Source organism: Carassius gibelio, chromosome A5, assembly GCF_023724105.1.
Source record: "Carassius gibelio isolate Cgi1373 ecotype wild population from Czech Republic chromosome A5, carGib1.2-hapl.c, whole genome shotgun sequence".
NCBI classification, from domain to species: Eukaryota; Metazoa; Chordata; class Actinopteri; order Cypriniformes; family Cyprinidae; genus Carassius; species Carassius gibelio.
Window position 1 is genome coordinate 13,977,015 of NC_068375.1, and position 22,381 is coordinate 13,999,395.

At 37.3% G+C, this 22,381-nt stretch overlaps 1 protein-coding gene across 2 annotated transcripts in view; it reads left to right on the forward strand.

Annotated features, from left to right (window-relative positions):
• The window catches only part of LOC127995565 (transmembrane protein 132E), a 328,811-nt gene that overhangs the window by 249,018 nt on the left and 57,412 nt on the right, over positions 1–22,381 (forward strand). Inside the window, exons 1-2 of one of the 2 annotated variants that reach the window (XM_052591885.1) lie at positions 8,006–8,478; positions 9,443–10,370. In XM_052591885.1, coding sequence (XP_052447845.1) covers positions 8,412–8,478; positions 9,443–10,370 — 995 coding nt within the window. In that variant the 5' untranslated portion in view covers positions 8,006–8,411. Of the gene's footprint in view, positions 1–8,005; positions 8,479–9,442; positions 10,371–22,381 lie in introns of those variants that run through there. The other variant, XM_052591884.1, reaches the window with a different exon arrangement.

Consider the following 22,381-nt stretch of genomic DNA (forward strand, 5'->3'; position numbering starts at 1 on the left):
ATTACATTTGAAGTGCAGTCATAGCTTATAAGAGCAATGCCCTACACGGATCACAACAGCTGACAGGCCAAGATCACAATCTTTTTCAGATCCATCAGCGATAGTCAAGGCTTAAGGTTTTATGGTTTATTGTATTTACTAATTGTCGATAGGCAGTTTGTCAGGAAAGGGGCAGGGTGTTCATCTCTAAATCCTTGCCAGCTCAATGAAGTAATTTTAATAAAAGAGCAGGACTGGAATTTCTTAAATGAGGATTGTTGTGGATTGCAACAGCTAGTCTTGCACAGCCAGACCTTCAGACTGATGGCTGAAGGTCTGGAATTCATTGCAGCTTTTATTGGCCAAGTCACGCCCATGAGGCCATTTGACCAACATGCCGAACAACCAATCACAGTTTGTTTCATTCATCATCACGTTTTGAGACATGGAAATGTCACCACTATAACAGACCAGTGTGTAAAACTCTTGGACGTATTTTAAAGAATATTTGTCATACTTTTGAAAGTTCATCATTTAGTTGATCCTGATAAGCACTCGTCGTCACAGTTGTAAACATGACAGCTTTCTTCTTTCGTGAGGGGGTTTGGCGCCATGGCATCTTTGTTTCCAGGCCGAACGTTAAAGAGTGCAACACACACGTCTACTGAAATACTGTAGAGCTCAAGCAATCCGATGACGACTTCAACACTCCTGAAGTGTTTCCACTTTTGTGTCCCCTATGCATCAGAGGTTTAGCTAACGGTCCGTGGGCGTGATGTCTGGGGTTGAGACTACGCAACAGCTGATAGGCTAAGATTACAATCTTTTCAAATTCATCAGCTTATATTTAGGCTTAAGGTTTTCTGGTTTATTTTATTTTTGTATTACTCGTAAATTCAAACTGGTTGTTATGGTGGCTTGGTAAGGAGTTTTAGGGTTCTTTACCATAGGAACACAAGAAGGTGAGAGCCAAGTTATGAGAGACACATCTGTTTCATTTGAATTTTTTGGCTCTGTTTTAGGTTGACTGAATTTTAATGCTGTTTTCATGAAATAGGCTCTCCCTCATGCTTTTCTTATATGATGTACCAGTCATGTATAATGAAAAAAAAAAAATTAGATGACAATGCTTCAGGCATTTTACAGTTCATGTAAAGTGTACATAAATGAGTCATTGCCATGTCCCTGCCAGGTAACATGCTATATTCCATCTAAAGCTTTCAAGTTGAATATTTTGAATGTTGCTGAATTTATCTTTTTTTTTTTTTTCCGTTTTATAAGTTATACAGATATTATGAGTTAATTGGAATTACATGGAATATTTAAAATGTTACACAATAGGCCCTAGTAAAGGCAGGAAGTTTACAAAAATTGTGAAAAACATGAAAAAATTGCAACAACAGGACTAAATTATACAATTTACCTTACAAATAAATAACTGATGTTAATATACCAACCTACATATACTACTAAAATCTACTTTGTACCTTAAAATATACATAATGTATAATGTATAAACAGGTAACCATACCAAATGTTTACATATGGATTTAACATATGGGAAAATGTGTTAAACTGAGCTAAGAATACTGCACTCTTACTAGTAGCAGAATGCATGCATAATCAAATCTAGCCAAAATATCTGTTAAATGATGGGTGGATTTGTACAACTTTGTAAATGACCGGTGTTTATATCATGCAGAACTTTTTGTGTAATTATGTGGGCAATGAGACTGTGCAGGGCCCGGTTCCCCGATAACGCTCACTCTTAGTGCGCTAAGAAGACCTCGAAAGATATATCATATTACAAATTTGGTATCAGATGTACCAAAGTTGTTTATGTTCCTAAGTGTGTTCCCTTAGGAAGCTTCTTAAGACGCTGTCTCTTACGTCCGTCGTTACAAGAGCGCTGTCCAAAGTGAGGGTGCTGAATTAGTTGGCATATATTGCTCAGGAATCGATTTTCCACGCGAAGGTGCAATACAGCGTTAAGAAAGACAACACCTTCTATGCAAATGAAACATTCCTCAGATTATTACAGTAACGTTTATTTTAACATAGTTTAAGTTATCAGTAGAATATAGACAGAATATGAATTAAATTATCAAATGGTCAGTAATATGTTCACACGATATGTTGTGAGTGTGACGGTTAGATGAACCAGATATCTCTCGCTAATCATCCACCCTCCTTATCCCATTGTGCCACTTGTGCCGCTTCTTGACATGGGTTTAACGACTTATAAAATTTATATAATACACTTTCATATTAATGGTAAGGTACTTTACAATCAGAATTCATTGCCAAGCAGCTGCAGTTACTTCTGTTTAATGCGGTATTGATTGCCATTGGTTAATGTTTTCAATAAAAAAGCAACCTATCTACAATGAACAGAGAGAGAGAGAGTTAGATACAAAATATGCTGGGGAAGCAACGTGAAAAAGGGCACCAAGCTTCTCGTCAGAGGAACTTGAAGTTTTGCTGGACCTTGCCACCAGGTCAGAGATCACACCCCTATGGTCCACTATAACCTGCACGTTTATGATTCTCTTCAGTAATGAGACGCTATAGGACTGCGCATATCTCCAGTTCGAATGTTACTGCGATGTTCACTAATACACAGTAACATTCGAACTGGAGATATGCGCAGTCCTATAGCGTCTCATTTTAGACAAGCAGGCCATAACATCAGCGTTTTACAGTATATCGGTATAGAAAAGGTATCAAATCCCTCAAGAGGAGGAGATTATGATAAGAAATTATTACAGAGGGAAAGTTTAAATACATTGTCACCTTTAGGGTTGAATGAGGATTTTGATATTAAGCCATTTTTATAGAGATTCAAAATGTCTTTGTAGCTTGTATCTGTTGGTTGATTTGTTTTTGTCACATAATAGACATGACTTGTGTGTGTCACATGACTTGTATTTGTCACATGATTGCTCGGATGTGCCTAATGAAGGTGATCACCTGTGTCTATTTAAAGTTGACTTCACCTTATATTGATACTGTGCCTGATGAACACCTGAAGGTCGAAACGTTGCTTGAGCTTAATTAAATTCCTCTGGAGCAGTAGTTCTCAGTGTGCAGACTTCACTTCTTTATTTGATCTTAAAATGTCCATAACATAAAATCATTTTTGAGCCACAACATTGTTAACATACCATAGTTTGACTTGTACTGTGCTTAGCTGATTTCTTTAGACTGCTGCACAGTGGCGGCGACTAGCGTCTTGAGCTCAAACAACGCTAAGTGAGAGCTTACGAATGGTCCAGGCCAACCTCATGAAAGTGTGACTTACAGAAGATATACTTAGTGTACGAACATGTCAAGAATCGTGCCGTAAGGTTAAGAGAGAGGTTAAGAACTACTTAGCGATAAGAACGTTTTGGGGAACCGGGCCCAGGCCAGTTGCATACATAATTTTTTAAGCAATTATTTATATATATATATATATATATATATATATATATATATATATATATATATATATATATATATAATAATTATATAATATTCTATATAAGAGGAATCCACCTCTTTGAAACAATAATAATCAAATCTTCATAAAGACCAGTGAAAACCCCTTTAATATATTTTAAAACACGTCCCACATATTTAAGATGCTACAGACTGTATTGTTTATAAAGGTGAAAGCAATGTGCTCCACTTGTACTCATTTATTAACATACCCATACACCTTCTCAGTCAATACACTCATTAGAATTCCCAGTGGAATGGGTCTCTCCCCACTCTGATTTTTCCCCCAACTCATTAAACAGTCTTTTAAAGTACAGTACAATCAATGCAGTTAGCAAAAATACTTGTGTGTTTGTCTCTGTGTGTGCATTTGTGAGCAGGTATGAATATAGGCATCTTATTTCATATACTCTGGTCCATGAGTTCCAAGTCAGTCAAATCACACTGTACTGCTAAATAATTGTATTTTATATGTAAATTACTGAATCAGTTATAAGATTCTAGAATAATATAGTTAGTTAATACATAACATTAATATATTTCTTTGTACATGAGCCATGTTGTACAGGTTCAAATGCTGAAATTGTCGTTCTAACATTTTCACAGCTTCTGGTAGCAAGGATATTTTTTTTCTCTCTCTACTGCATGTAGAATCATAATTTTGCTTAGTTGCTATAATTAGCCACTTAAATATTTCATAATCTGAATGTGTGGCAATGCACCTCACCATCTGAATTCACTGGATTCAGGTTTATGTGACAAATCTCCTCATTCCTTTTCATTTAATTTAGCCATAAATGACTTTGCAGCAAAGCAGTGGCATCGTATTAGCAATCAGCTCCCTGCTCAGCATCTCACATTTTCTGTCATTAAGTCAATTTTCATCCACTCATGCAAAAGGCACTTGTAGGACAGACAAGGGCAAGTGGCACAAAGAGGAGCAAGTATGTCAGGCCTCATGGTTTTTAATGCTGAAATAATGGCAAAAGATGGTCAACGAGTCGGAAAATCTGAAATCCCAATTCCCTCTAAACATTTTCTTTCAGCACATTCTCTTCAGTAAAAAACAAAACCATGGTGCTGTAATGAAGAGAATGCAATGGACAAATATCACTATTTGTGATACGGCAAGGCCTGACGTGATGCTAACGGTCAGAGCGCCTGTTTCTTATGTAAATCACTTCATTTGCAACTGTTGCTTGTCATGCTAACTCAAGCCAGAGTTCATTCACTAGCCTCTGAATCACTTCGACTGACAGACTCGTTAGCATAGCCATGGATCAAAAGGTTTGGTGTACGCTTCAGAGTTCCTGGGGTTATAAATTCCTGTTGAATGTGTTTTTGGTGAATTAATGGACTCTTTATTTGGCCTAACTGATGATGAATGCTGATGGACTCATTAGGTACAGTAAGGTGATATAAAAAAAATAGCTAACATTTAAGTAAAACTGCAAAGGGCTGCACTCTTAATCCAATCAACAATGAAGACTATGATTACGGCTGCTGTGATTAACTAAAGGTGAAACTGCTAATTACAGCATTCCATTCAAGGTCTACCTTAAATGGGGTTCCATCAAAATATTCAATTTACAATATGTTTTTTGCCTCGGTTGAGTTTTGTAACTGTAGAGGTGTCTGTTGTGTGCGTGAATACAAATAAGAGACATTTAAGTTACTCTTTAGACCTGTAAATAATCAACAGTTTATTTTTAACTAAATCATGCAGCTCTAGATTATGTATTTAGTCATAATTCCTACTAGATAGATATCTCTATGTAACAATCCTTAGTTGCCAAATTCTCATCAAACATGCATTTATTTTATTGGATTTGGATTTGGATACATGATTAGATATTATCAATGGCTATTGGCTACTTTTTGTCTTTATCTGTTTCTTGTTCAATTGTTTCGTTGTTGTTGGGTCAGTTATTGCATTATTGTTTCAGTCAAACCTATAAAACCCTTTGTTACTCCAAACTGCATAAAAGCCTGATCAGTGGCATAAAAGTAACCATAATGCAGCAACTTATTCGTTAGTTACTCACTGACCGGTGAACTTCCCCTTTAAATAATGTGACGCTGCTCCCATTAAGAAGTGAATGAATTGATTCAACATTTCAACACCTCCTTAAGGATGCGTTAAATTTGACAAATCGGTTTAATAAAGGATGTATTGATCTTGTGAATCAGATCATTTTACTTCACCGATATATTTTAATTGGCTGTTAAAGTTTTATATGGGAATATTATATGACACACTAATCCTTTAACAATGCATTGGTGCAGAAATGCACACTTTTTGGACCAGATTTGCTACTGCCAGAAATACTGCCTAAACAGAAGGCTGATTTTGGGCACTTATTACTGTACCAATATTTAAAATTGCCCTTTGAACTTAGCTTCATTGCATGGCAAAAAAAAAAAGACTTTGCCAAAGCACTGACAGAGCCCACTGATCTAATGGCATTGATGAGCACTCCAAATGCAAACTTTGCATTCATCAGGCAGCAACTGACAGTGCTCTGATCCAATGTGCATACATTCATAATCAGATAGCCCAATGATGTTGGGGGATCCAGTGGGGGTGGCAATCATATTTCAGAGTGGCCTTACCACTTTTTATCATAACCCTGCTAAAATATAGTGCCTGTACGTGCACTCCTTGGCGCCCCTCGTGCTGGTGGCATCCTACGCAACCACCTAGCTGGCCTATGCCTAGAAACCGTACTGTATGAAATGAAATCTTACTTCAGTTTAACAAGTGTGACTTTATCAATCACAGAATCATGTAAATTTCTGTTTTTGCACATCAAATGTTGCATTCTCCTTGTCTGTCATATGGTGATTTACCTTTCAAATTGCATCATTCCAATCTTTGATCACATGTCACATCTTGTATTATCTCTGCCTCTTCCTCATTCTGTTTCTTCTCTGCGTATTTCCTTTGCAATGCAATAATTCAAATGGAACAATTCCACTAGCACGTCTCGTCTCTTTATAAAGTTGTTTCTGAGGTACAGCTCATTAATTAACACACTACCCTGTTCAATTTGTTCAGTAATTCAAACCAGGAAATAATACACAATGCCATTTAAGCATTTTCAAACTTTAACAGACTCCAAATCGAATGACAGCATCAAGATTGCAATCGTAAGATGCACACACTTTCATAATATGTGTGTCTGTGTGTATGGTGTATGTGGGTGGGGGACTTCTTTCATAATGCTTTTTTTCTTTTCTAGAGAAATCCTCATGGATTATTTCCTAGAGCAATTGCCCCACTTGACAGATTATTTAAAAGCAAATTTGAATGCTTCTGGGGAAATTTCTTATTTTCTTACATTGACCATGTGACAAAAGAAAAAAGAAGAAGAAAAAAAAAAGTATGGGATTACAGAGAAAAATGACTATGAGTTAAATTAAACAGTGAAACTTGAACATTTCAAAGGCGTGTTACCCAAGATGATTCCATTATATCTCATAAGGCGGAGGCTAAAAGGCTGCAGAAAGCCCCCCAGGATTGTATCGAGCCACAGTCATTGAACAACAGATGTGTATCCTGTTACTGAGTTCAGCAACAGCAGCCGCCACTCCACTACACCCAGAGGTCTATTAGTGGGGCTGGGAGGAGGGATCGTGGTGGACTTTTGGTGTCATGTTGTAGTCCCTCTGTGCCTTATTTTTGACACAGTACAGAGCCTATGCAGTGATGGGCATGATGTATTTGAATCCGTGACCTCTCTAATGTTTATCCCTGGAGGCACTGCAAGCACATAATCCGATGATGCTATTGAAATATATACATTAGACGCCCTGTATCTGGAAAAGTAGTTGAGAAGAGCTCTTTTGTGTATAATGTGTTTTTAATATATTGGCTTTCAGGAGTATCAGCTCATCCCTTTAAGATGTATTCATATCTGTTTCCACAGCCACACCAAAAGGTGTTCAAAACTCTGAGAATGAGTGAAACCAAATCTATTTCATTTTTGAGGAGTGCACTGGCCAGAAGTTTTTTGAATGATGTTTTGCTGCTCTTCGTGTGGACTTTTCATTTGTTGAAGTAGTAGTGTATCTTGGCACAGATCATCATTCCACATTTGATAGTATGTTCTCTAGTATATAGTATGTATGGAGCTCTCAAGGACTATTAGGTCAATTGAAAGGGTAGAAGACCCACCACCTTCAACCCCCATCCCCCATCTCCATTCAAATTTATCTTCCAGAGGCCGCTAGATGAGGAAAGGAGGAGAGCTAATTCGTCAGTAATCTTCCTACTAATCCCCCACTCTTTGCCTGAAGGCGTTCAAGCTATGCATCCCTCCCCCAAACCCAGCCCTCCTAACAAATACACTCTCCCTCACACAGACACATTCAGAGTCTGCCTCAACATGTCCAGTGGGAGAAGATGAATGTAATAGGGTAGTTTGTAGTCTTTGACGGTGGTGTCCTGGGAGGAGTGCTTTTGCACTGGCTGTGAATGAGAGCTAAAGAGTTTATTACAGTTTGGGGTTAGGTGAGGTGTGGTGAGACAGGGCGGTGTCTAGGCTTTGTCTCGGGTTGTAAGAGGAGAGCGGGATATGCTGGGAGGAGTCACACTCAAACAGGAACTGCAGTGAACAGATGGAGTGAGCAAATGTTAGTGTGGAATCACTCCGATCATGCTGCAGGGCAGGAGGTGCTTTTGGAGCCTCCCAACAGCCACAAGTGATCAGTCTCTCTCAGATCTTTGGGCAGGTTCTGGATACAGTTGGATTACTACTGAGGGGATACTACTTATGCGCTTTCAAGTTTGGAGATTTTGAGCAGGTTTTCAAAGCTTGAACTGCACTTGATCTGAAGCGATCAAATCTTTCTACAGTTTGGTTTGAGCTGCACCGAATACTCTTTCTGTGTACCTGTGAAGTGATTTGAGTTGTGAAGTACCTTGTTTAAATGCAAAGAATTTGTGGAATATGGGACATTTTGTTGTTCAGGATTTGCAATGGATTCTCTGTTCACTTCGACTTTTCATTACGATAAGTATGTTTTATTGTTCCACAGATTTTTGAGGGGAAATTATATAGCTGAATAGAGTGCCTATGAATAGATTGTGCCCTCAAAAAAAAACAGTCCATTTTAATACTGTAACTCTACCATACAAGTAGTTTTTTATAGCTTTATAATACTATTTAAATTTAAAACTATGCTTTAAATATTACAGTTACTCTCCAAGTGTCTCCATTTGTCTCCAGTACAGGGAGATTACGATCAGTGTATTGTTGTACGTTTTTCAACAATCGATTGGGCATCTAGTCTTAGGTAGTTAATCTTAAGAGCCCAAGAGATTAATGATGCCTTCTGTGTACTACATGTCATCAGACAAACCACTGCATGCTAGTCGATATCTCACCTCACTCTAAATAGTGAGACTTTCTGTTAAGATGAACAGCTTTGTCCTCTCATTGAAGCCAGTGTATTCACTATATGAATTTATTGCTCATTATTTGAATGAATACAAATCCATCTAATCTGAAACAGTACTGTGGAAAACCTCTCAATTTTGCACGTCATTAATCAGTGCCTATTGTCGGAGCCATCTGATCTCCTAAGGCATGAAAGGGAGAACAAGCATTCACTTTATTGCAAATTGAAGAATATTTCCCTGCCACCAGCAGATACAGAAAAGGTTTTTTTTTTCTTCCTTTTTTTTTTTTTTTTTTTGCAAAAATAAGCTGTAATGAAGCCAGCACATTGTTATCTGTAATTTTGTAGTTGTTTTTTCATCAAGAGCCCTTTGCAGTCTTTCCCTGTAAGGCTGTGTGAAGTTCCCATTTAAGGGTTCAGTGTTGAGCAGGAGCAGGGTTCGATGAACTCTAGAGTTCCTGAAATCCTGAATCTGCTCTACTGAGTTTAAACCTTTCTGCTAGCTGTTCAAGTCCTTTGCTACAACCTTCTATTGGTAGTGCATATTTAACCTTTTTTTCTTGTTTCTTTGTCTTTGCAGTTGCTGGTAAAGTTTCCCCTACCAGTTCAGATGCCCTCTTCAGTTTCCCGGTTACTAGTACCACCTCCAGCCCACCAGAAGTTTACCTCCCTGCCAACTTTAAGCTCTCCAACACACAGTTGGCCTTCTTTCTCCAAGAAACACGAGTTCCACCATATGGCAGCCAACGTGGACACCCTCTTCAGCGTTCAGAAAGCTTTGTGGTCTTTCAGACCAAGGAGCTGCCTTCAATCAACATCTCACTTGGACCTTTCACCCAAGACCAGATACTGTCCAAGGACCTACTGCAGCCGTCAAGTCCTTTGGACATTCCTGGACGGGTGACAGTCAACTGGAAGGTCCGGGCGTTTATTGTACAATCTAGAGTTTTTGCTAGTAACCCATTGGTTCAGGTGCTGTTCTATATAGCAGGACGGGACTGGGATGACTTCAAGATTCAGGATAAGCTTCCATGTGTGAGGCTGCATGCTTTTAGAGATGTTCGGGAGATCAAAACTTCCTGCAGGCTTCAAGGGAATCTGGCGCAGTGCTTGGCCCAACTGGATCTCCCTTCCACATGGTTTAATGTTAATGTAGCACCACTGGGTCGCAGAAAGTTCTCTGGGACGGATGGGCTTGAGTTAAGTGGAGAGACCCTTCAGGTAGAGCTTTACTATACCCTCCATGATCCAGATAGCAATGATGAATGTGGGGAAAGCTACCCACGCCAAGGAGGGGCATCCAGAGGGGAGAGCTCATCCCAACAACCCCTTCTCCGTATTGGGAGCATCAGTTTGTATCAGCCCAGTCAGGAACAACTAGTTGTAGACAAACAGCTTGACAAGAACCTCTTTTTGAGGCTACCAGAGAGGCCATTAAAGCCAGGAGAGACCCTCAACATCTACCTGCTTCTGGTCCCAAATTCTACTGTGGAGCAGTTTACACTCAAGTAAGGCCTTTTCTTATTTATTTATGCAAGGGGTGGTCTAGCAGGGCTTATAGTTAAGAATAAGCAAATTCTTATTAAGTATAAGCTATTGCATGGTTTTTGTATATGCACTGCTATTTGTGCTTAGCAGTGCATATGCACCAAGTCAGGCTGTATTCCTGCGTCATCCATTGTCTCAATTTCTGCATGCTCCAGAGCTTTAAAAAAATCTAATTGACTCAGATTCCTTACAAGGTAAAAAACTGATTTACAAGAGATGAGACACAAATCACAGAGTATTTCACTAAATCTCTAGTGTAGTTCCAGGCTTTAGGAGATTGTGAAAAGGATTCTGCTTTTCAGTAAAGACATAATGGGTATTAATTGACATCTGTTCAAATTAAATTTCTTGTGAGCTTGACCCAGTTCTTGTCATAATACAGTCAAGGGGATATGAGCCATATTTCTCATCTGGCCTATGTGTTTTATTTTATTTCTAACCGTCAACAGAATAGGAGTGCTACGGTTATTGTGTAGTAAAATTATTATTTAAATCCTTGAAGACTAGTCTTTTTTCCTCAGATGAGAGAAATGAGAGGGGAGGTAGGATATTAGCTGCTCTTTGAGGCATTCCGAACGAACACTTCATAAACAGAGTCTCTCTAATTGTAATGGAAGCTCACAGACTTTAATTTAGAAATTCACCATAAATTAATTAGGCTTTGAAAACTCATTAACCCCAACAGGAGCAGACAGAGCTGTGGTGTGGCCTTAGAAAGTATAGTTCATTAAGTCTTATCTGACATAGTCTGAACTCTAGGTTTGTATCAATGGGGTGGACTGATTTTTTTTTTTTGTCTGACAGTCATTATGGGTCAGAAGACATTGCAGTGTGTGCAGTATATTTGTATTTGGACTGTTTTATTGTTAGGCTTTCTTGATTGCCAGTATACTGGAGAACAAGAATGAAATAAAAAACACTGCATTTTAATTTTTTTATGGAAGCGGTCTTGGTATACTGACACCTAGTGGTGTGGATGCAGCATCACACTATGCACTATTCGCAGTCAGACGATTCATTTATTCAAGGAGCAAAAAATTCCAATAATCGGAAGCTTGTTGAAATAGAGCAAGCAATATTGTTCTGCTCATATGTTTTTAACATGGATGTTACTATGAGATAAATGTTATTAGGCTACAGATTATATAAGTGTAAATTATTTTAAAACAGATCTTTCAAAAGTGCCTTAAATTTCTTTTAGTAGAACATTTTAATATGAAAAAAAGTATTGAGCATTTTACCTTTAAAAAACTCCTTTCAGGACATCAATAAAATCAATATAATAGTCTGTATAGCCTTTAAAAGAAAAACCTGCTCAAACTATAGAGCAGATGTCAGTATGTCACAGTGATGTGTCCAGATAGTGACAGAATACATTGTTGCTTGTCACTACAAGCATTACAATCCGTTTTCTGAACCTAATCCTCTTATTGTTGTGGCATATGTAGAGAATTATCCTTAGTTTGGAAGTGAAATCTAGGAGAGTTATCTTCATCCTGGGGCATTTTGGCGAAAAGGGCCATCAACCTGATTGATATTGTAAAGAAGCAGTTACCTAATTTCCATTTCATATAATAAGGGAACGATTTAATACCTTTTTGCCAATCTAATATTTTTGATGAAAGTTCATCTGCAGTAGTTTTTTAGTTTGCTATGATATTAAATTCCAAACAGTAAATCTCTCTGACCTCATACTTTTATGCACTCGTATTGGAGTTTTTGTGGTCCAATATGATGGCATTAATTCTCCAAGGAAAAGCTGAAGAGCAATAAAAGCTCAGGCAGAAAGAAAGGAGATGAAAGTCTGAAGTTGAGAGCTCTGAGCCAGTCAACTCAATGGGAGGTGAATTAAACTGTGCTGGGAGCCAAAAGTTGAGGGAGGAAATCTTTAAATATGAATTAAGCTCAGCTGAAGTCACCACCAACTTCACATTCCTTCCCACCTTTAGGTTCCTTTTATTGTTCTTCCAGTTTAAGACATTCAGCTGTTTTCATCTGTTATTTATAGAGATTGCATCTTAAAGACATTAATCATGGAGAAATATTACATTTTGGATCTCCAAAATGTAATATTTTTTTTTTATATTTGGGTCTGCCAGGGGGTTACTTCAGAGCTGTTGAAGCAATACAAGATTGTTGTGAGACTTATTAGCATTTAAATGTCTTTTAAATTAAATTGAACACTTTAGTATGTGTAGAATCAGTTTCCAGCAATTCAGACAAACAGATGTTGTGAGGCAAAAGCCAGTGGCAACATTCAATCTTTTGCTTAGACAGGAGGTCACAAAGCAATTCTAAATATAATGTTGAGATGTTGAATTGTACAAAAACAGAATTGTTGGCATATTTTTTTTTTTTTCTTTTAAGTTCCTTAAAAATTATACAGTAGGCTTTATTGAGTTAATGAATTCTGTTATCATAGTCTTTTGATCATGGCAGTTTACTGAGGATGTTTTCTGCATGTCTTTGTCATTGTCATCTTACCTCTTAGAGATTTCATAAATTATTTTCAAGAACTAGCATCCACTGCCTAAATATGCCAGAAAGTATAGAGATGTTAACATTTGTGTATCACAGCAAACTAATGAGAAGGCTGTGACCACATGTTTCAGCTGCAGCTTACATTCATCTGTGAAAAGAAAAATAGTAATATATAAGAGTAACTTTTAAAGATAGACAAGTATGCCATTAGAGACAACAGATCGAGTGCAAGACACCAAACAGTCCATGAGTTATCATGAGGGCCTTTTTGCACCACTTTACTTCTAGAACTAAATGTACAGTACTAAAGTACTGGGAAGATTTTGAACTATTTCCCAGTACCATTTAAAGTGTTACATTTGCACCAAAAGTGTACTAGTAAGTGATGTAAGCCTGTTGACAGAGCTGTCATTTGTGAATGGCGTTCAACAACAGAAACAAAAAAGAACAACATTAACAACAGGATGATGGAGGATGCTGTGATAGGAGCTGTATTTTTGTTGTATCTCACGAGTTCCATAATAATGGACATGGAATGTCAACATATACATAAAGCGATTGAAAAAATGGAAAGGAGGACTAAGAATCTCCAATGACAACTGGCAGTGCTACATTTGCTACAAGTGCCTGCAGTTTTGCGTCCGTTCATCTATCGTTATTCTCCATACTTGTGAATAAGTTGACACAGTGTTTACAGCATGTTTACATGCAGTTTTAAATCTTGGTGGGGGAGGGCGTTTTCGTATGTGTTTGGCCATTCAATTACGGGTAGTACCAGTTGTGCTGGATAGACCCTGCTCCAGGGTAGGAGCTAGAAAGGTAATCCGGTACTAAAATCATGAATCCACAATTAGTTCTGCTACTATGAAAAGGTTCCCACGATGTGAAAGGCCCTATGATGTTTGTAGCAGAGGGTGAAGGTTATGAAAGCACATATATTCCAATTACTCGGAGAGAGGTTTAATCCTCTCAAAAACTACATTGCCTGAAGGTGGTGCATCATCGCCCTGTGCTCTGTTAGATCATTGTGTTCGGTGATGCCTATTCTCCCCACGCTTCTTATAGGATGTGTCATCGCTGTCACTACGCCTGATTGGGTGACTCAACGGGGTGTCACCTCAACGCATCTATGCTCTGCTGGTCAGCCATATCTGCCCCCGTCACACTCGCTCTCATCAATGGACGAATGTGCCCACAATGCCCTATTCCACGCTCTGCTGACATTGGCCACTGACTGCCCCCATGTTCTCATATCTTTATAGCCATTACTTTGTATTTTATTATTGGCATATTATTGTTTAATTAAATGCACCACCTGTGCGAGAGTTCACCTCAAGCTTGTAGTTATCTGTGATTTGTGAAGAAACATTTAGCAACAGATAATTAGCACTGATGAAGCGACTTTGCTTTACGTGATTGAAAGTAGTTGAGCAACAGGCATTTTAAAAGCTGTTAACCACCATATTGAAGCTAGTTAAACAAGCAGTATAGTGTAAGTAATTATTTATTCTACTTAAATTATTTACATTTCATTAAAATGAATTGAATCAGACTGATATTTATTTGGCTCAAAACAGTGAGGGTTTTTCGTAAATTAATGAATCAGTAATGAATGATAGCATTATGACACGACAATTAAAAATATATATTATTATTATTATTATTTTTACTTTGAAATGTTTGATCAAAAAATAATAATAATTTAGTCCACTTAAACCCAGCTCATCCACATATGCAACACATCCACATTTTAAAATACAATCCAAAAATGACAGAGCCATATCATATTTTTTTTCTTTTCTTTTTTTCATAATCCAGTACAGTGCTGTGTTCACAAAGAGATAATAAGGTTGTAAAGCAGGTGTGTCCAATTCTGCTCCAGGAGGGCCACTGTTCTGCAGAGTTCAGCTCCAACCCCAATCAATCACAGCAGAATCAGCCGATCAAGGTCTTATGCTGCATTCCAGACAACTCATATTTCAGTTGTTTCCTACCTCCTACTTGAAAATAAGGCAATATACACCGTTTGAAGATGGACATCCGACCTTTTAACTCAGGGCAGATCGATCAGCCTCAATGGGGCGCAGCAGTTGATGTCACTGCATCCAACCAGCATAGTGTGGAGCTACCTTGTCAAACTTAAAAACATTACTCATTAGGTTTATAAAATGATACCTTTTTTTATTTTCATCAGCTGTTATTAAAACAACAGCATTTTGGTTTCTGTTGTTGCTATTGGCACAAAAACACAAAATGTTCTCGTGTCATGGCGACATCATGAGGTCAATATGTTAACGTGGTGCGTGATTGACTGGAACTCACTGAAGTGGAACATTTCAAGTCAGATGTTTCCTCTTCCAACCTCATCTGGAACAGGGCATTACTAGGCTTAATATAAATTTCCAGGCAGGTGTGTTGAGGCATGTTGGAGTCAAACTCTGCAGGCCAGTGGCCCTCCAGTTTTGAGACCGAGGTTGGAGAACCCTGTTGTAGAGTATTGACAAAATATCAATTACTTCAGCGAGACAGTATTAACGGAAGAGGTCTTTTCGCCTGTAGACAGTTTTTGATGATTTTGTCAGAAAGATATTGAACTTTTTAAATGCTGGCTGTAACATTTAGGACCTGCTAATCGACAGTTGAAATGCAACATGACATTTATTATACACAAAGGAGAAAGGTCTCTTGTTCTCTCCTGTGTCTTTTATCCTTCAGAAGATAAATCGAGGTGCTAAAAGAGACAGATTGACTGCAGTCATCATCCTCTCATTTCATATACTTGAGTAAAGCCAGAGTGTCCCACTTCTTGCATACAGCCAAACTTACACCGATTCGGCACACAAGGTCAGGTGCATATTTACATAACTATCCTTTAGATCATACATAATATTACTCAGTGAGCTTAAGGATTTGTTAACTTAACAATTTTCAAATTTCAATTCAATTTTTTGTGTACTTGTGTAAAGCAATAGAACTGCTGTCACCTGAGGATGCCACTTAATTTTTTATGTTTGTAATAGCAGCATTGGCAAAACAGTACCGTTTACTTGCCAAGTTCTTTTGCTCATAAAATATGATCATCTTTGGTGCCAAGGATTATATCATTACAGCAAACTGATCATGCAGCACCATTCTGTCAAAGTCAATTGAAATCATATTGCGCTACATTTACGACATTTTCTTCCCAGCTTGGCTAAGCCTGACTAAGAAGCTAAACGCTTGTCACGACACTAACCAACATATGTTTTACAGTTGGGAAACAGTCTTTTAAATTGACCTCATGCAAATACATCAGATCACAGATAGAGTTTCCATTTTCCCTGATACAGTTTCAGATATGCAACCACAGACATGAAAGTTAGCTAGGCTCAGTGCTTTTTTATTAATAGTGTACTTTACACTGTAATATACTCTTCGTGTGACTTTAAAGAGCGATCTAAATAAAGACAAATTTTGTGTGTTGAAAGCTTTAAGGCCCCAATATACTCACAGCGGAGTTCTTTTTCATTCTTCGTTTGGGGGTAAAACTAAATTTGAATTACGTGAGCAGCGATATACTGTTAGCGAACATCCCAACACTGCCCCCACTGCTGAAAGCATTATTTAGAAGAAAATGTATGCTTTCCTCTCAGTAAGAAAATAAGCACAATAAAAATGAGAAAACAACATGCATTTTTTTATAGACAGCATAAGAAAAGCATCTGATCAAAGCAACATAGGTATGTTAGTATGAGCTCTGCAAAGTAGCACTCCAGTAAAGTCACGTCATATTTATTCATTTTGTTCAATCAACTGCTTAAAAGCAAGCAGCTTTACAGTATCAGTGTCTCATTTAATCAGAAGCACAACTTGCACAACCAGGGTTTTCATGTTTTCACGTTTTCACATGCAGAGATCTTACCTCGACAGACTCAACAGACGAAATGAGCCAGAAAAGAGTTCCACATGAAAGATACGGGGGCCTCAGCGCACACCTCCTATTACGTTATCGTCACAGACCAGTGGTAGTACAAAGGTGTTTTGCAGCTGGAGTGAACTTTTCCTGAAGGTTTGCTTTGGTAAGCCATTTCAAACTCACAAAACTAACTTTGTTTCATTTGAAATACACTATATCAGTGCCTTTGGCTTACCAAGGAACTGGCCAGTAGAATCATAGCTTTATAGCATATAGCTATAAAGAAATGCTTCAGTAATACAGTGAATTTTATACTACAACACTTCCTGTTTGATAATTGGTTAATCTGTTATGAAATTGATTTTACAAAAATCTAGAATTTGATTGGCAATAACTTTATATCAGTATCACTGAAGAATTCCATTAATATCTGCTGCATTCTGACAGCGTGAGGTGTACAAATGAGCTACTCTGTTTAAACGTTAAAGTGTGCGAATGTAACTTGCTCTTTTTCCAGTTTAATATGCAGGCAACTATAACAACAGTTGATCTCCCAGAAAAAGTGTAATCATAATCAAAACATTGCTCTGTTTGTCTGAGTGTCCCCACCAGCCCAACGCTGTAACTTGATGTGCACTTGCGTTTTTAAATTGTGTCCTTGAAGTCCACAAGACCAAAGAGTGTCCCGTTGGACATTTTAGGATTTGTAAGGGTGCTCATAAGTACCCCGTTGTGGCCACTATTTGCCCTTGATGTACTCTTTTGCCAGTGCTTGCTACACAACAGACTTTTAACCAACAGTTTGTGCAGCATTATGTTACTGAAAAGTGACTACAAGAACGTAGGCCAGTATTTAGATACACAACACGTTAACTTTAAAGGTGACTTTGCAAAGCTGTCTCTTTGTCTAGTCTATCAGAATAACTTCTCAATCTATAAGTCAATCAGTAAATAGTCAATCATCTCGAAAATATATTTTAGTGTTATTTATATACTACTATAATACTTATTAATATTTAGGATTACCTTTTTACTTTTTAAATTTTAATTATTTAATTAATGTATCTATTTATTTATTTTATTTAATGTGTGCATTTGCCCAGTGTTGACCTTCAAGAATTCTGCCAGAATATACATAAAGCTGAATCCAGTCAAACAGTAAAATGGAATGTACTGTATAATGTGGAATGTAATGGATTTTGGGAAATTTTGGATGATAATCCAAGTAGGTTCATACACTTAATCAGACTGCGACATGGGCTAGTTGAATATTTATTGTAAGTTTTTTTCTTATTTTATTTAAATACTTCAGTATATTTATTTCAATGAAGAAAATATATTTTAATAGTTTTAGCAACATAGCATTGTCCTGAGAAACAAATGAAAATGCCTTTATGCATGCATCTGAAAAAAAAACCATGAGTGGTAAATTAGTGGTTTACCATTTGTATCCCAAACCATCCACATTTTACAATTCTTACAGTCTGTCTATCATACAGAAGTACTTATATACTTGTCCCACTCCTGGTAGTTGCTCAACATCATTTGCCATTACCACAGCGAGTACAATAGGCATTTTCAGCTCATTTTTGCTTGAGCATTTTTTATCGACTGGTTTCTTAGGGTCCCTGAAGCTATTTCATTTTCATGTTTTTGATCTTGCATTTTTTTGCAGATCAATAAAATCTCAAAAGAAGGCTTCTAAGCCCCAACCCCCCTTCTCGCAAACTCTCACACTAGAAGAAGTGATTTGTGCCTCCAATGTCTTTACAACTATTGTTTTTTATTCAGTGTCTCAAGAGGATCCAAGGTACAAATTTCTGGGTGCTGTTACAAAATACTTTGTCATTTTAGCACCTATTCAAACTAATTTTGCTGTCACACAGATGACATAAAATTGTGTATATAATTTATCCTCTATTCCATGGCACTGTTCTGTTGACACAAACAAAAGCATGGTCAGAAGACCACTGGCTGACACTGATTTTGATTCCAGTGTGCACATGCCACGTTTCGCAGTGCCAAGAATTGCCCATTGACTGAGCGTCCAAATCATTACATGTACCGGCAGATAGATCCCGCAAATTAATTATCTTGTATGAATACTAGACTGTGCGATGCGCCGTGGTGTGTGTGGGGGTATATGCTTATATCAGAGGGGGGTGGATGCATGCTAAAGGTGACATTAGAAATGCATTTTTCCTCCTACTGTTGGCACGTAGTCTAAAAATGAATGCAAATATATTGAGATCTCCAGTTACATGCCTGTGCTAATGCCACTCTTGAACTCGGTTCCTTATTGTCGTGTTAGAAACACCTGTGCGATAAATCCTCTCTGGTGTGCGCTGTAGATGGTTGTCATTGAGCAAAGATGATTGAATATTTATATATGTCTCTGAGCTGGTCTCTTTATTAGCCAATTATCAAAGACTGAAAGGTCAAACAGTTTTTTGGGATTCTGCTGTAGTACTTGTCTAAAGGGCATATTTATTAGAAAGTCTGTGGTAGGTGTTTGCTAATGTTAAGCAAAGATCACTTAGTTTTTGTTTCCGGTGATTACCGTGGTGTTACTCTCTGCCAAGCTTTCCAGTTGAAAGTGAAAGTGACATTGCATACAGCCAAGTATGGTGATCCATACTCGAAATTCGTGCTCTGCATTTAACCCATCCAAAGTGCACATACACACAGCAGTGAACACACACAGTGAAAACACACCCGGAGCAGTGGGCAGTTGGGGGTCATTATGCCTCATTGGAGGTCCACACAGAAGTCGTTCCCTCAGACTCTGCAGACATAACTGGGACGCTAATCATTCCAAGTTCTCCACATTGTCCTTCTTTTCTGTTTGTTTGGTATATATTGTAACATCTAATTATGTTTCCATCTACTAAGAGACTTTAGTCAGTGTAGACACACCATATTTCATTTGACGGCACTGAAAACAAAACTTCCTGCATACAAATACAGAATGTTCAGTTGGTAGTACAGTCTTAAGGGCCTTTGTTAGACATAATTCTCACAACTCATGTATTCCAAAGTCTCTCATCCTCTGGAAATGGTTTGGAAAGATGTATTTTCAATGTTTCACTGACTGAATAATCAACATCCAGCAGTACAGTCAACTGAATAAAACTGGTCTTGGACAGCCTTACTTGTATTCAGAGTGAATTATGGCATATATCCTGATAGATGAGGGCTATATTCTGAATTTACCATGTTTAATTCCATTCCACAAATCTTCTTCAAAATGATGTTTCCACTCAATGGCCAGAAAATTGCACACACATACATAAACATTTAATGTCTGCAGTTCCTCAGTGTTGAACTTTTTGAATGCAGTCAGAATATGCATACAGCCAATGGGAATGCATCTCTATGTGTGCATTCTCCCAGGCTTTTTATTTTTATTTTCTTGGATCATTATATTTCTTTCTGAAAAGTGTTTATTTTGTGCCACAGATAATTGATGAATGTTGTTCATTAACTTTTTAGATGTTCTGTCATGACACATAAAATATGACATTTAAAGGACACACAAAATGGATAAAAATGCAACACTTTATAAAAAAAAAAAAAAAAAATCTGGTCATTTAAAGTGCCCAAGTATGATGCAAAAAGAACCTTTAAATGCCCCCTGACTCTTTAACTAGGGTCCTGCTAGTGAATCCGAGCCATTTCCACCATTGGAGAGACATGATTATGAAGTATCTATATGTGGTTTAGTAGTAAAGGTTTCTGATTTGATTTGTAATAGTCTTGGATGAGATTACAGTGGTGATATCATGTGCTGTTGCATTATCTGTTGGTGTAGTGAGTGTCAGTTTAAACTGCAGACAGTGAATGAGACTAAAAGGGAAGTAATTGGAGGACATTACAGTAATTACTCTGACACTGACATACTGTCCTGCAGTCTGAACAACTCTATTCAGACAGGTCCTTCCTTCCACTGTGTCCTCTTAACACACACAGAGACATGCGCAGTCCTCAGGGTGGCTCATCTGGGGCCCAGAGATAAAGCAGTTTTATGTACAGCAGTATTAACAAAATAGTGGACTTACACCCCAGGCTCTGGGCACCACTGCATGTCCCCTCACACACACAGACATGTTGGTGTGTACACACACAAAATAAGGACATTACGTAAGGACTTTTTCAAGCCATGGGTTATCTCTGCATATAGCACAGATTTATGTAAAAATATGAATATAGTAGCAGTAATATAAAGGCATAATAACACTTGTAAATGTGTCACTGTGTATAACACAATACCAATACCAAGAAATTCATATCACATATTTATATAATATTGTAATGTAATATTTTAAATATAGATATAATCAGTGAGTCATTGCAACATATGGTTTTCCATAACTTTCATTCACCATAATAATTTAAACTATTTCAGCTTTATTTTTTTTAAATATGTATGATTTAACTATACTCAAATGGGCTGGGCAGTAACTGATTGCATGTAATTTGGATTATGTAATCAGATTCCAAAAATGTAGTACTTGTGATTAGATTCCAGTTTAAAATGGTAAAACCAGATTCCAGTTGTTTTTTTTAATGGATGACATGATTAAAATTATTCACACAATGGCAGTTATTTACTCATAATTGAAATTGATTGATTCTCCCTAATTCTTTGTCTTTTAAATGTTTCCTTTTAAAAAAAAAAATCTACTCTGTGTCACATGAGCTTAGAATATTCACATTGTAGAATGGCCATATAAACGTCATGTAAATTAATTTGCGACCATGCTTCTGAATTTGGGGAAAAAACATAAAAGTTTAATTTAAATTATTCATTTTAATTTTACATTTTTATGATTGAATCAATTACTATTATTTCATCGACTCATAAACCCTTTGAACCCCTTTGTTTTTTTTTACCTTTGGGTAAACCTTGGAAAAATCTTATAATTAATGCAACTCATGATGTTGATAACATTGGAATATATTTTATTTCTCTTTGCTTTTTATAACAATAATCCTATTTAAATCTATAAAGAAAGTTATCTAACAATAATCCAAAAGTAGTTGGAATACATTACATAAAATTAGTAATAACACTGTGACTAAATTACGTCACTGACTATAATTTTCATTATGTAATTTGTTATTAGTAACAGATTACAATTTGTATGTAATCTACGCAGCACTGGATGGATATTCATTATTTTTTTTTAAATTCATATTCAATAGTAGGGTCAGCAATATGAGGTTCAAAGATGGTGGTGCCTACAAATCTGCAGCAAACAAGCTTTCAAACTGACTCTGTCACAAAGGTGTATTAATCACAAGCTACAAACAGTCCACACACCCTCAAGTGCATATCAGTGTGTTGTTATAATACAGGTGCTGTATTTCTCACAATTATATTGTATCCACTATCCAGCTTTGCTGGAGCATGAGGGTTGTGTCCAGTCCTCTGGGAGCCGATGGATGAGATGTGATGTATGAGTCCCCTCATGCTTGCAGCTTCCCTGTAGCTAAAACACTGCAGCTGCAACACTGCCTCTCACACTTCACTTTCCTTTCTTTGCTTTTTATCTTTTTTGGCTTCTTTTGAGGGGCACATACACTTGCGTAAAA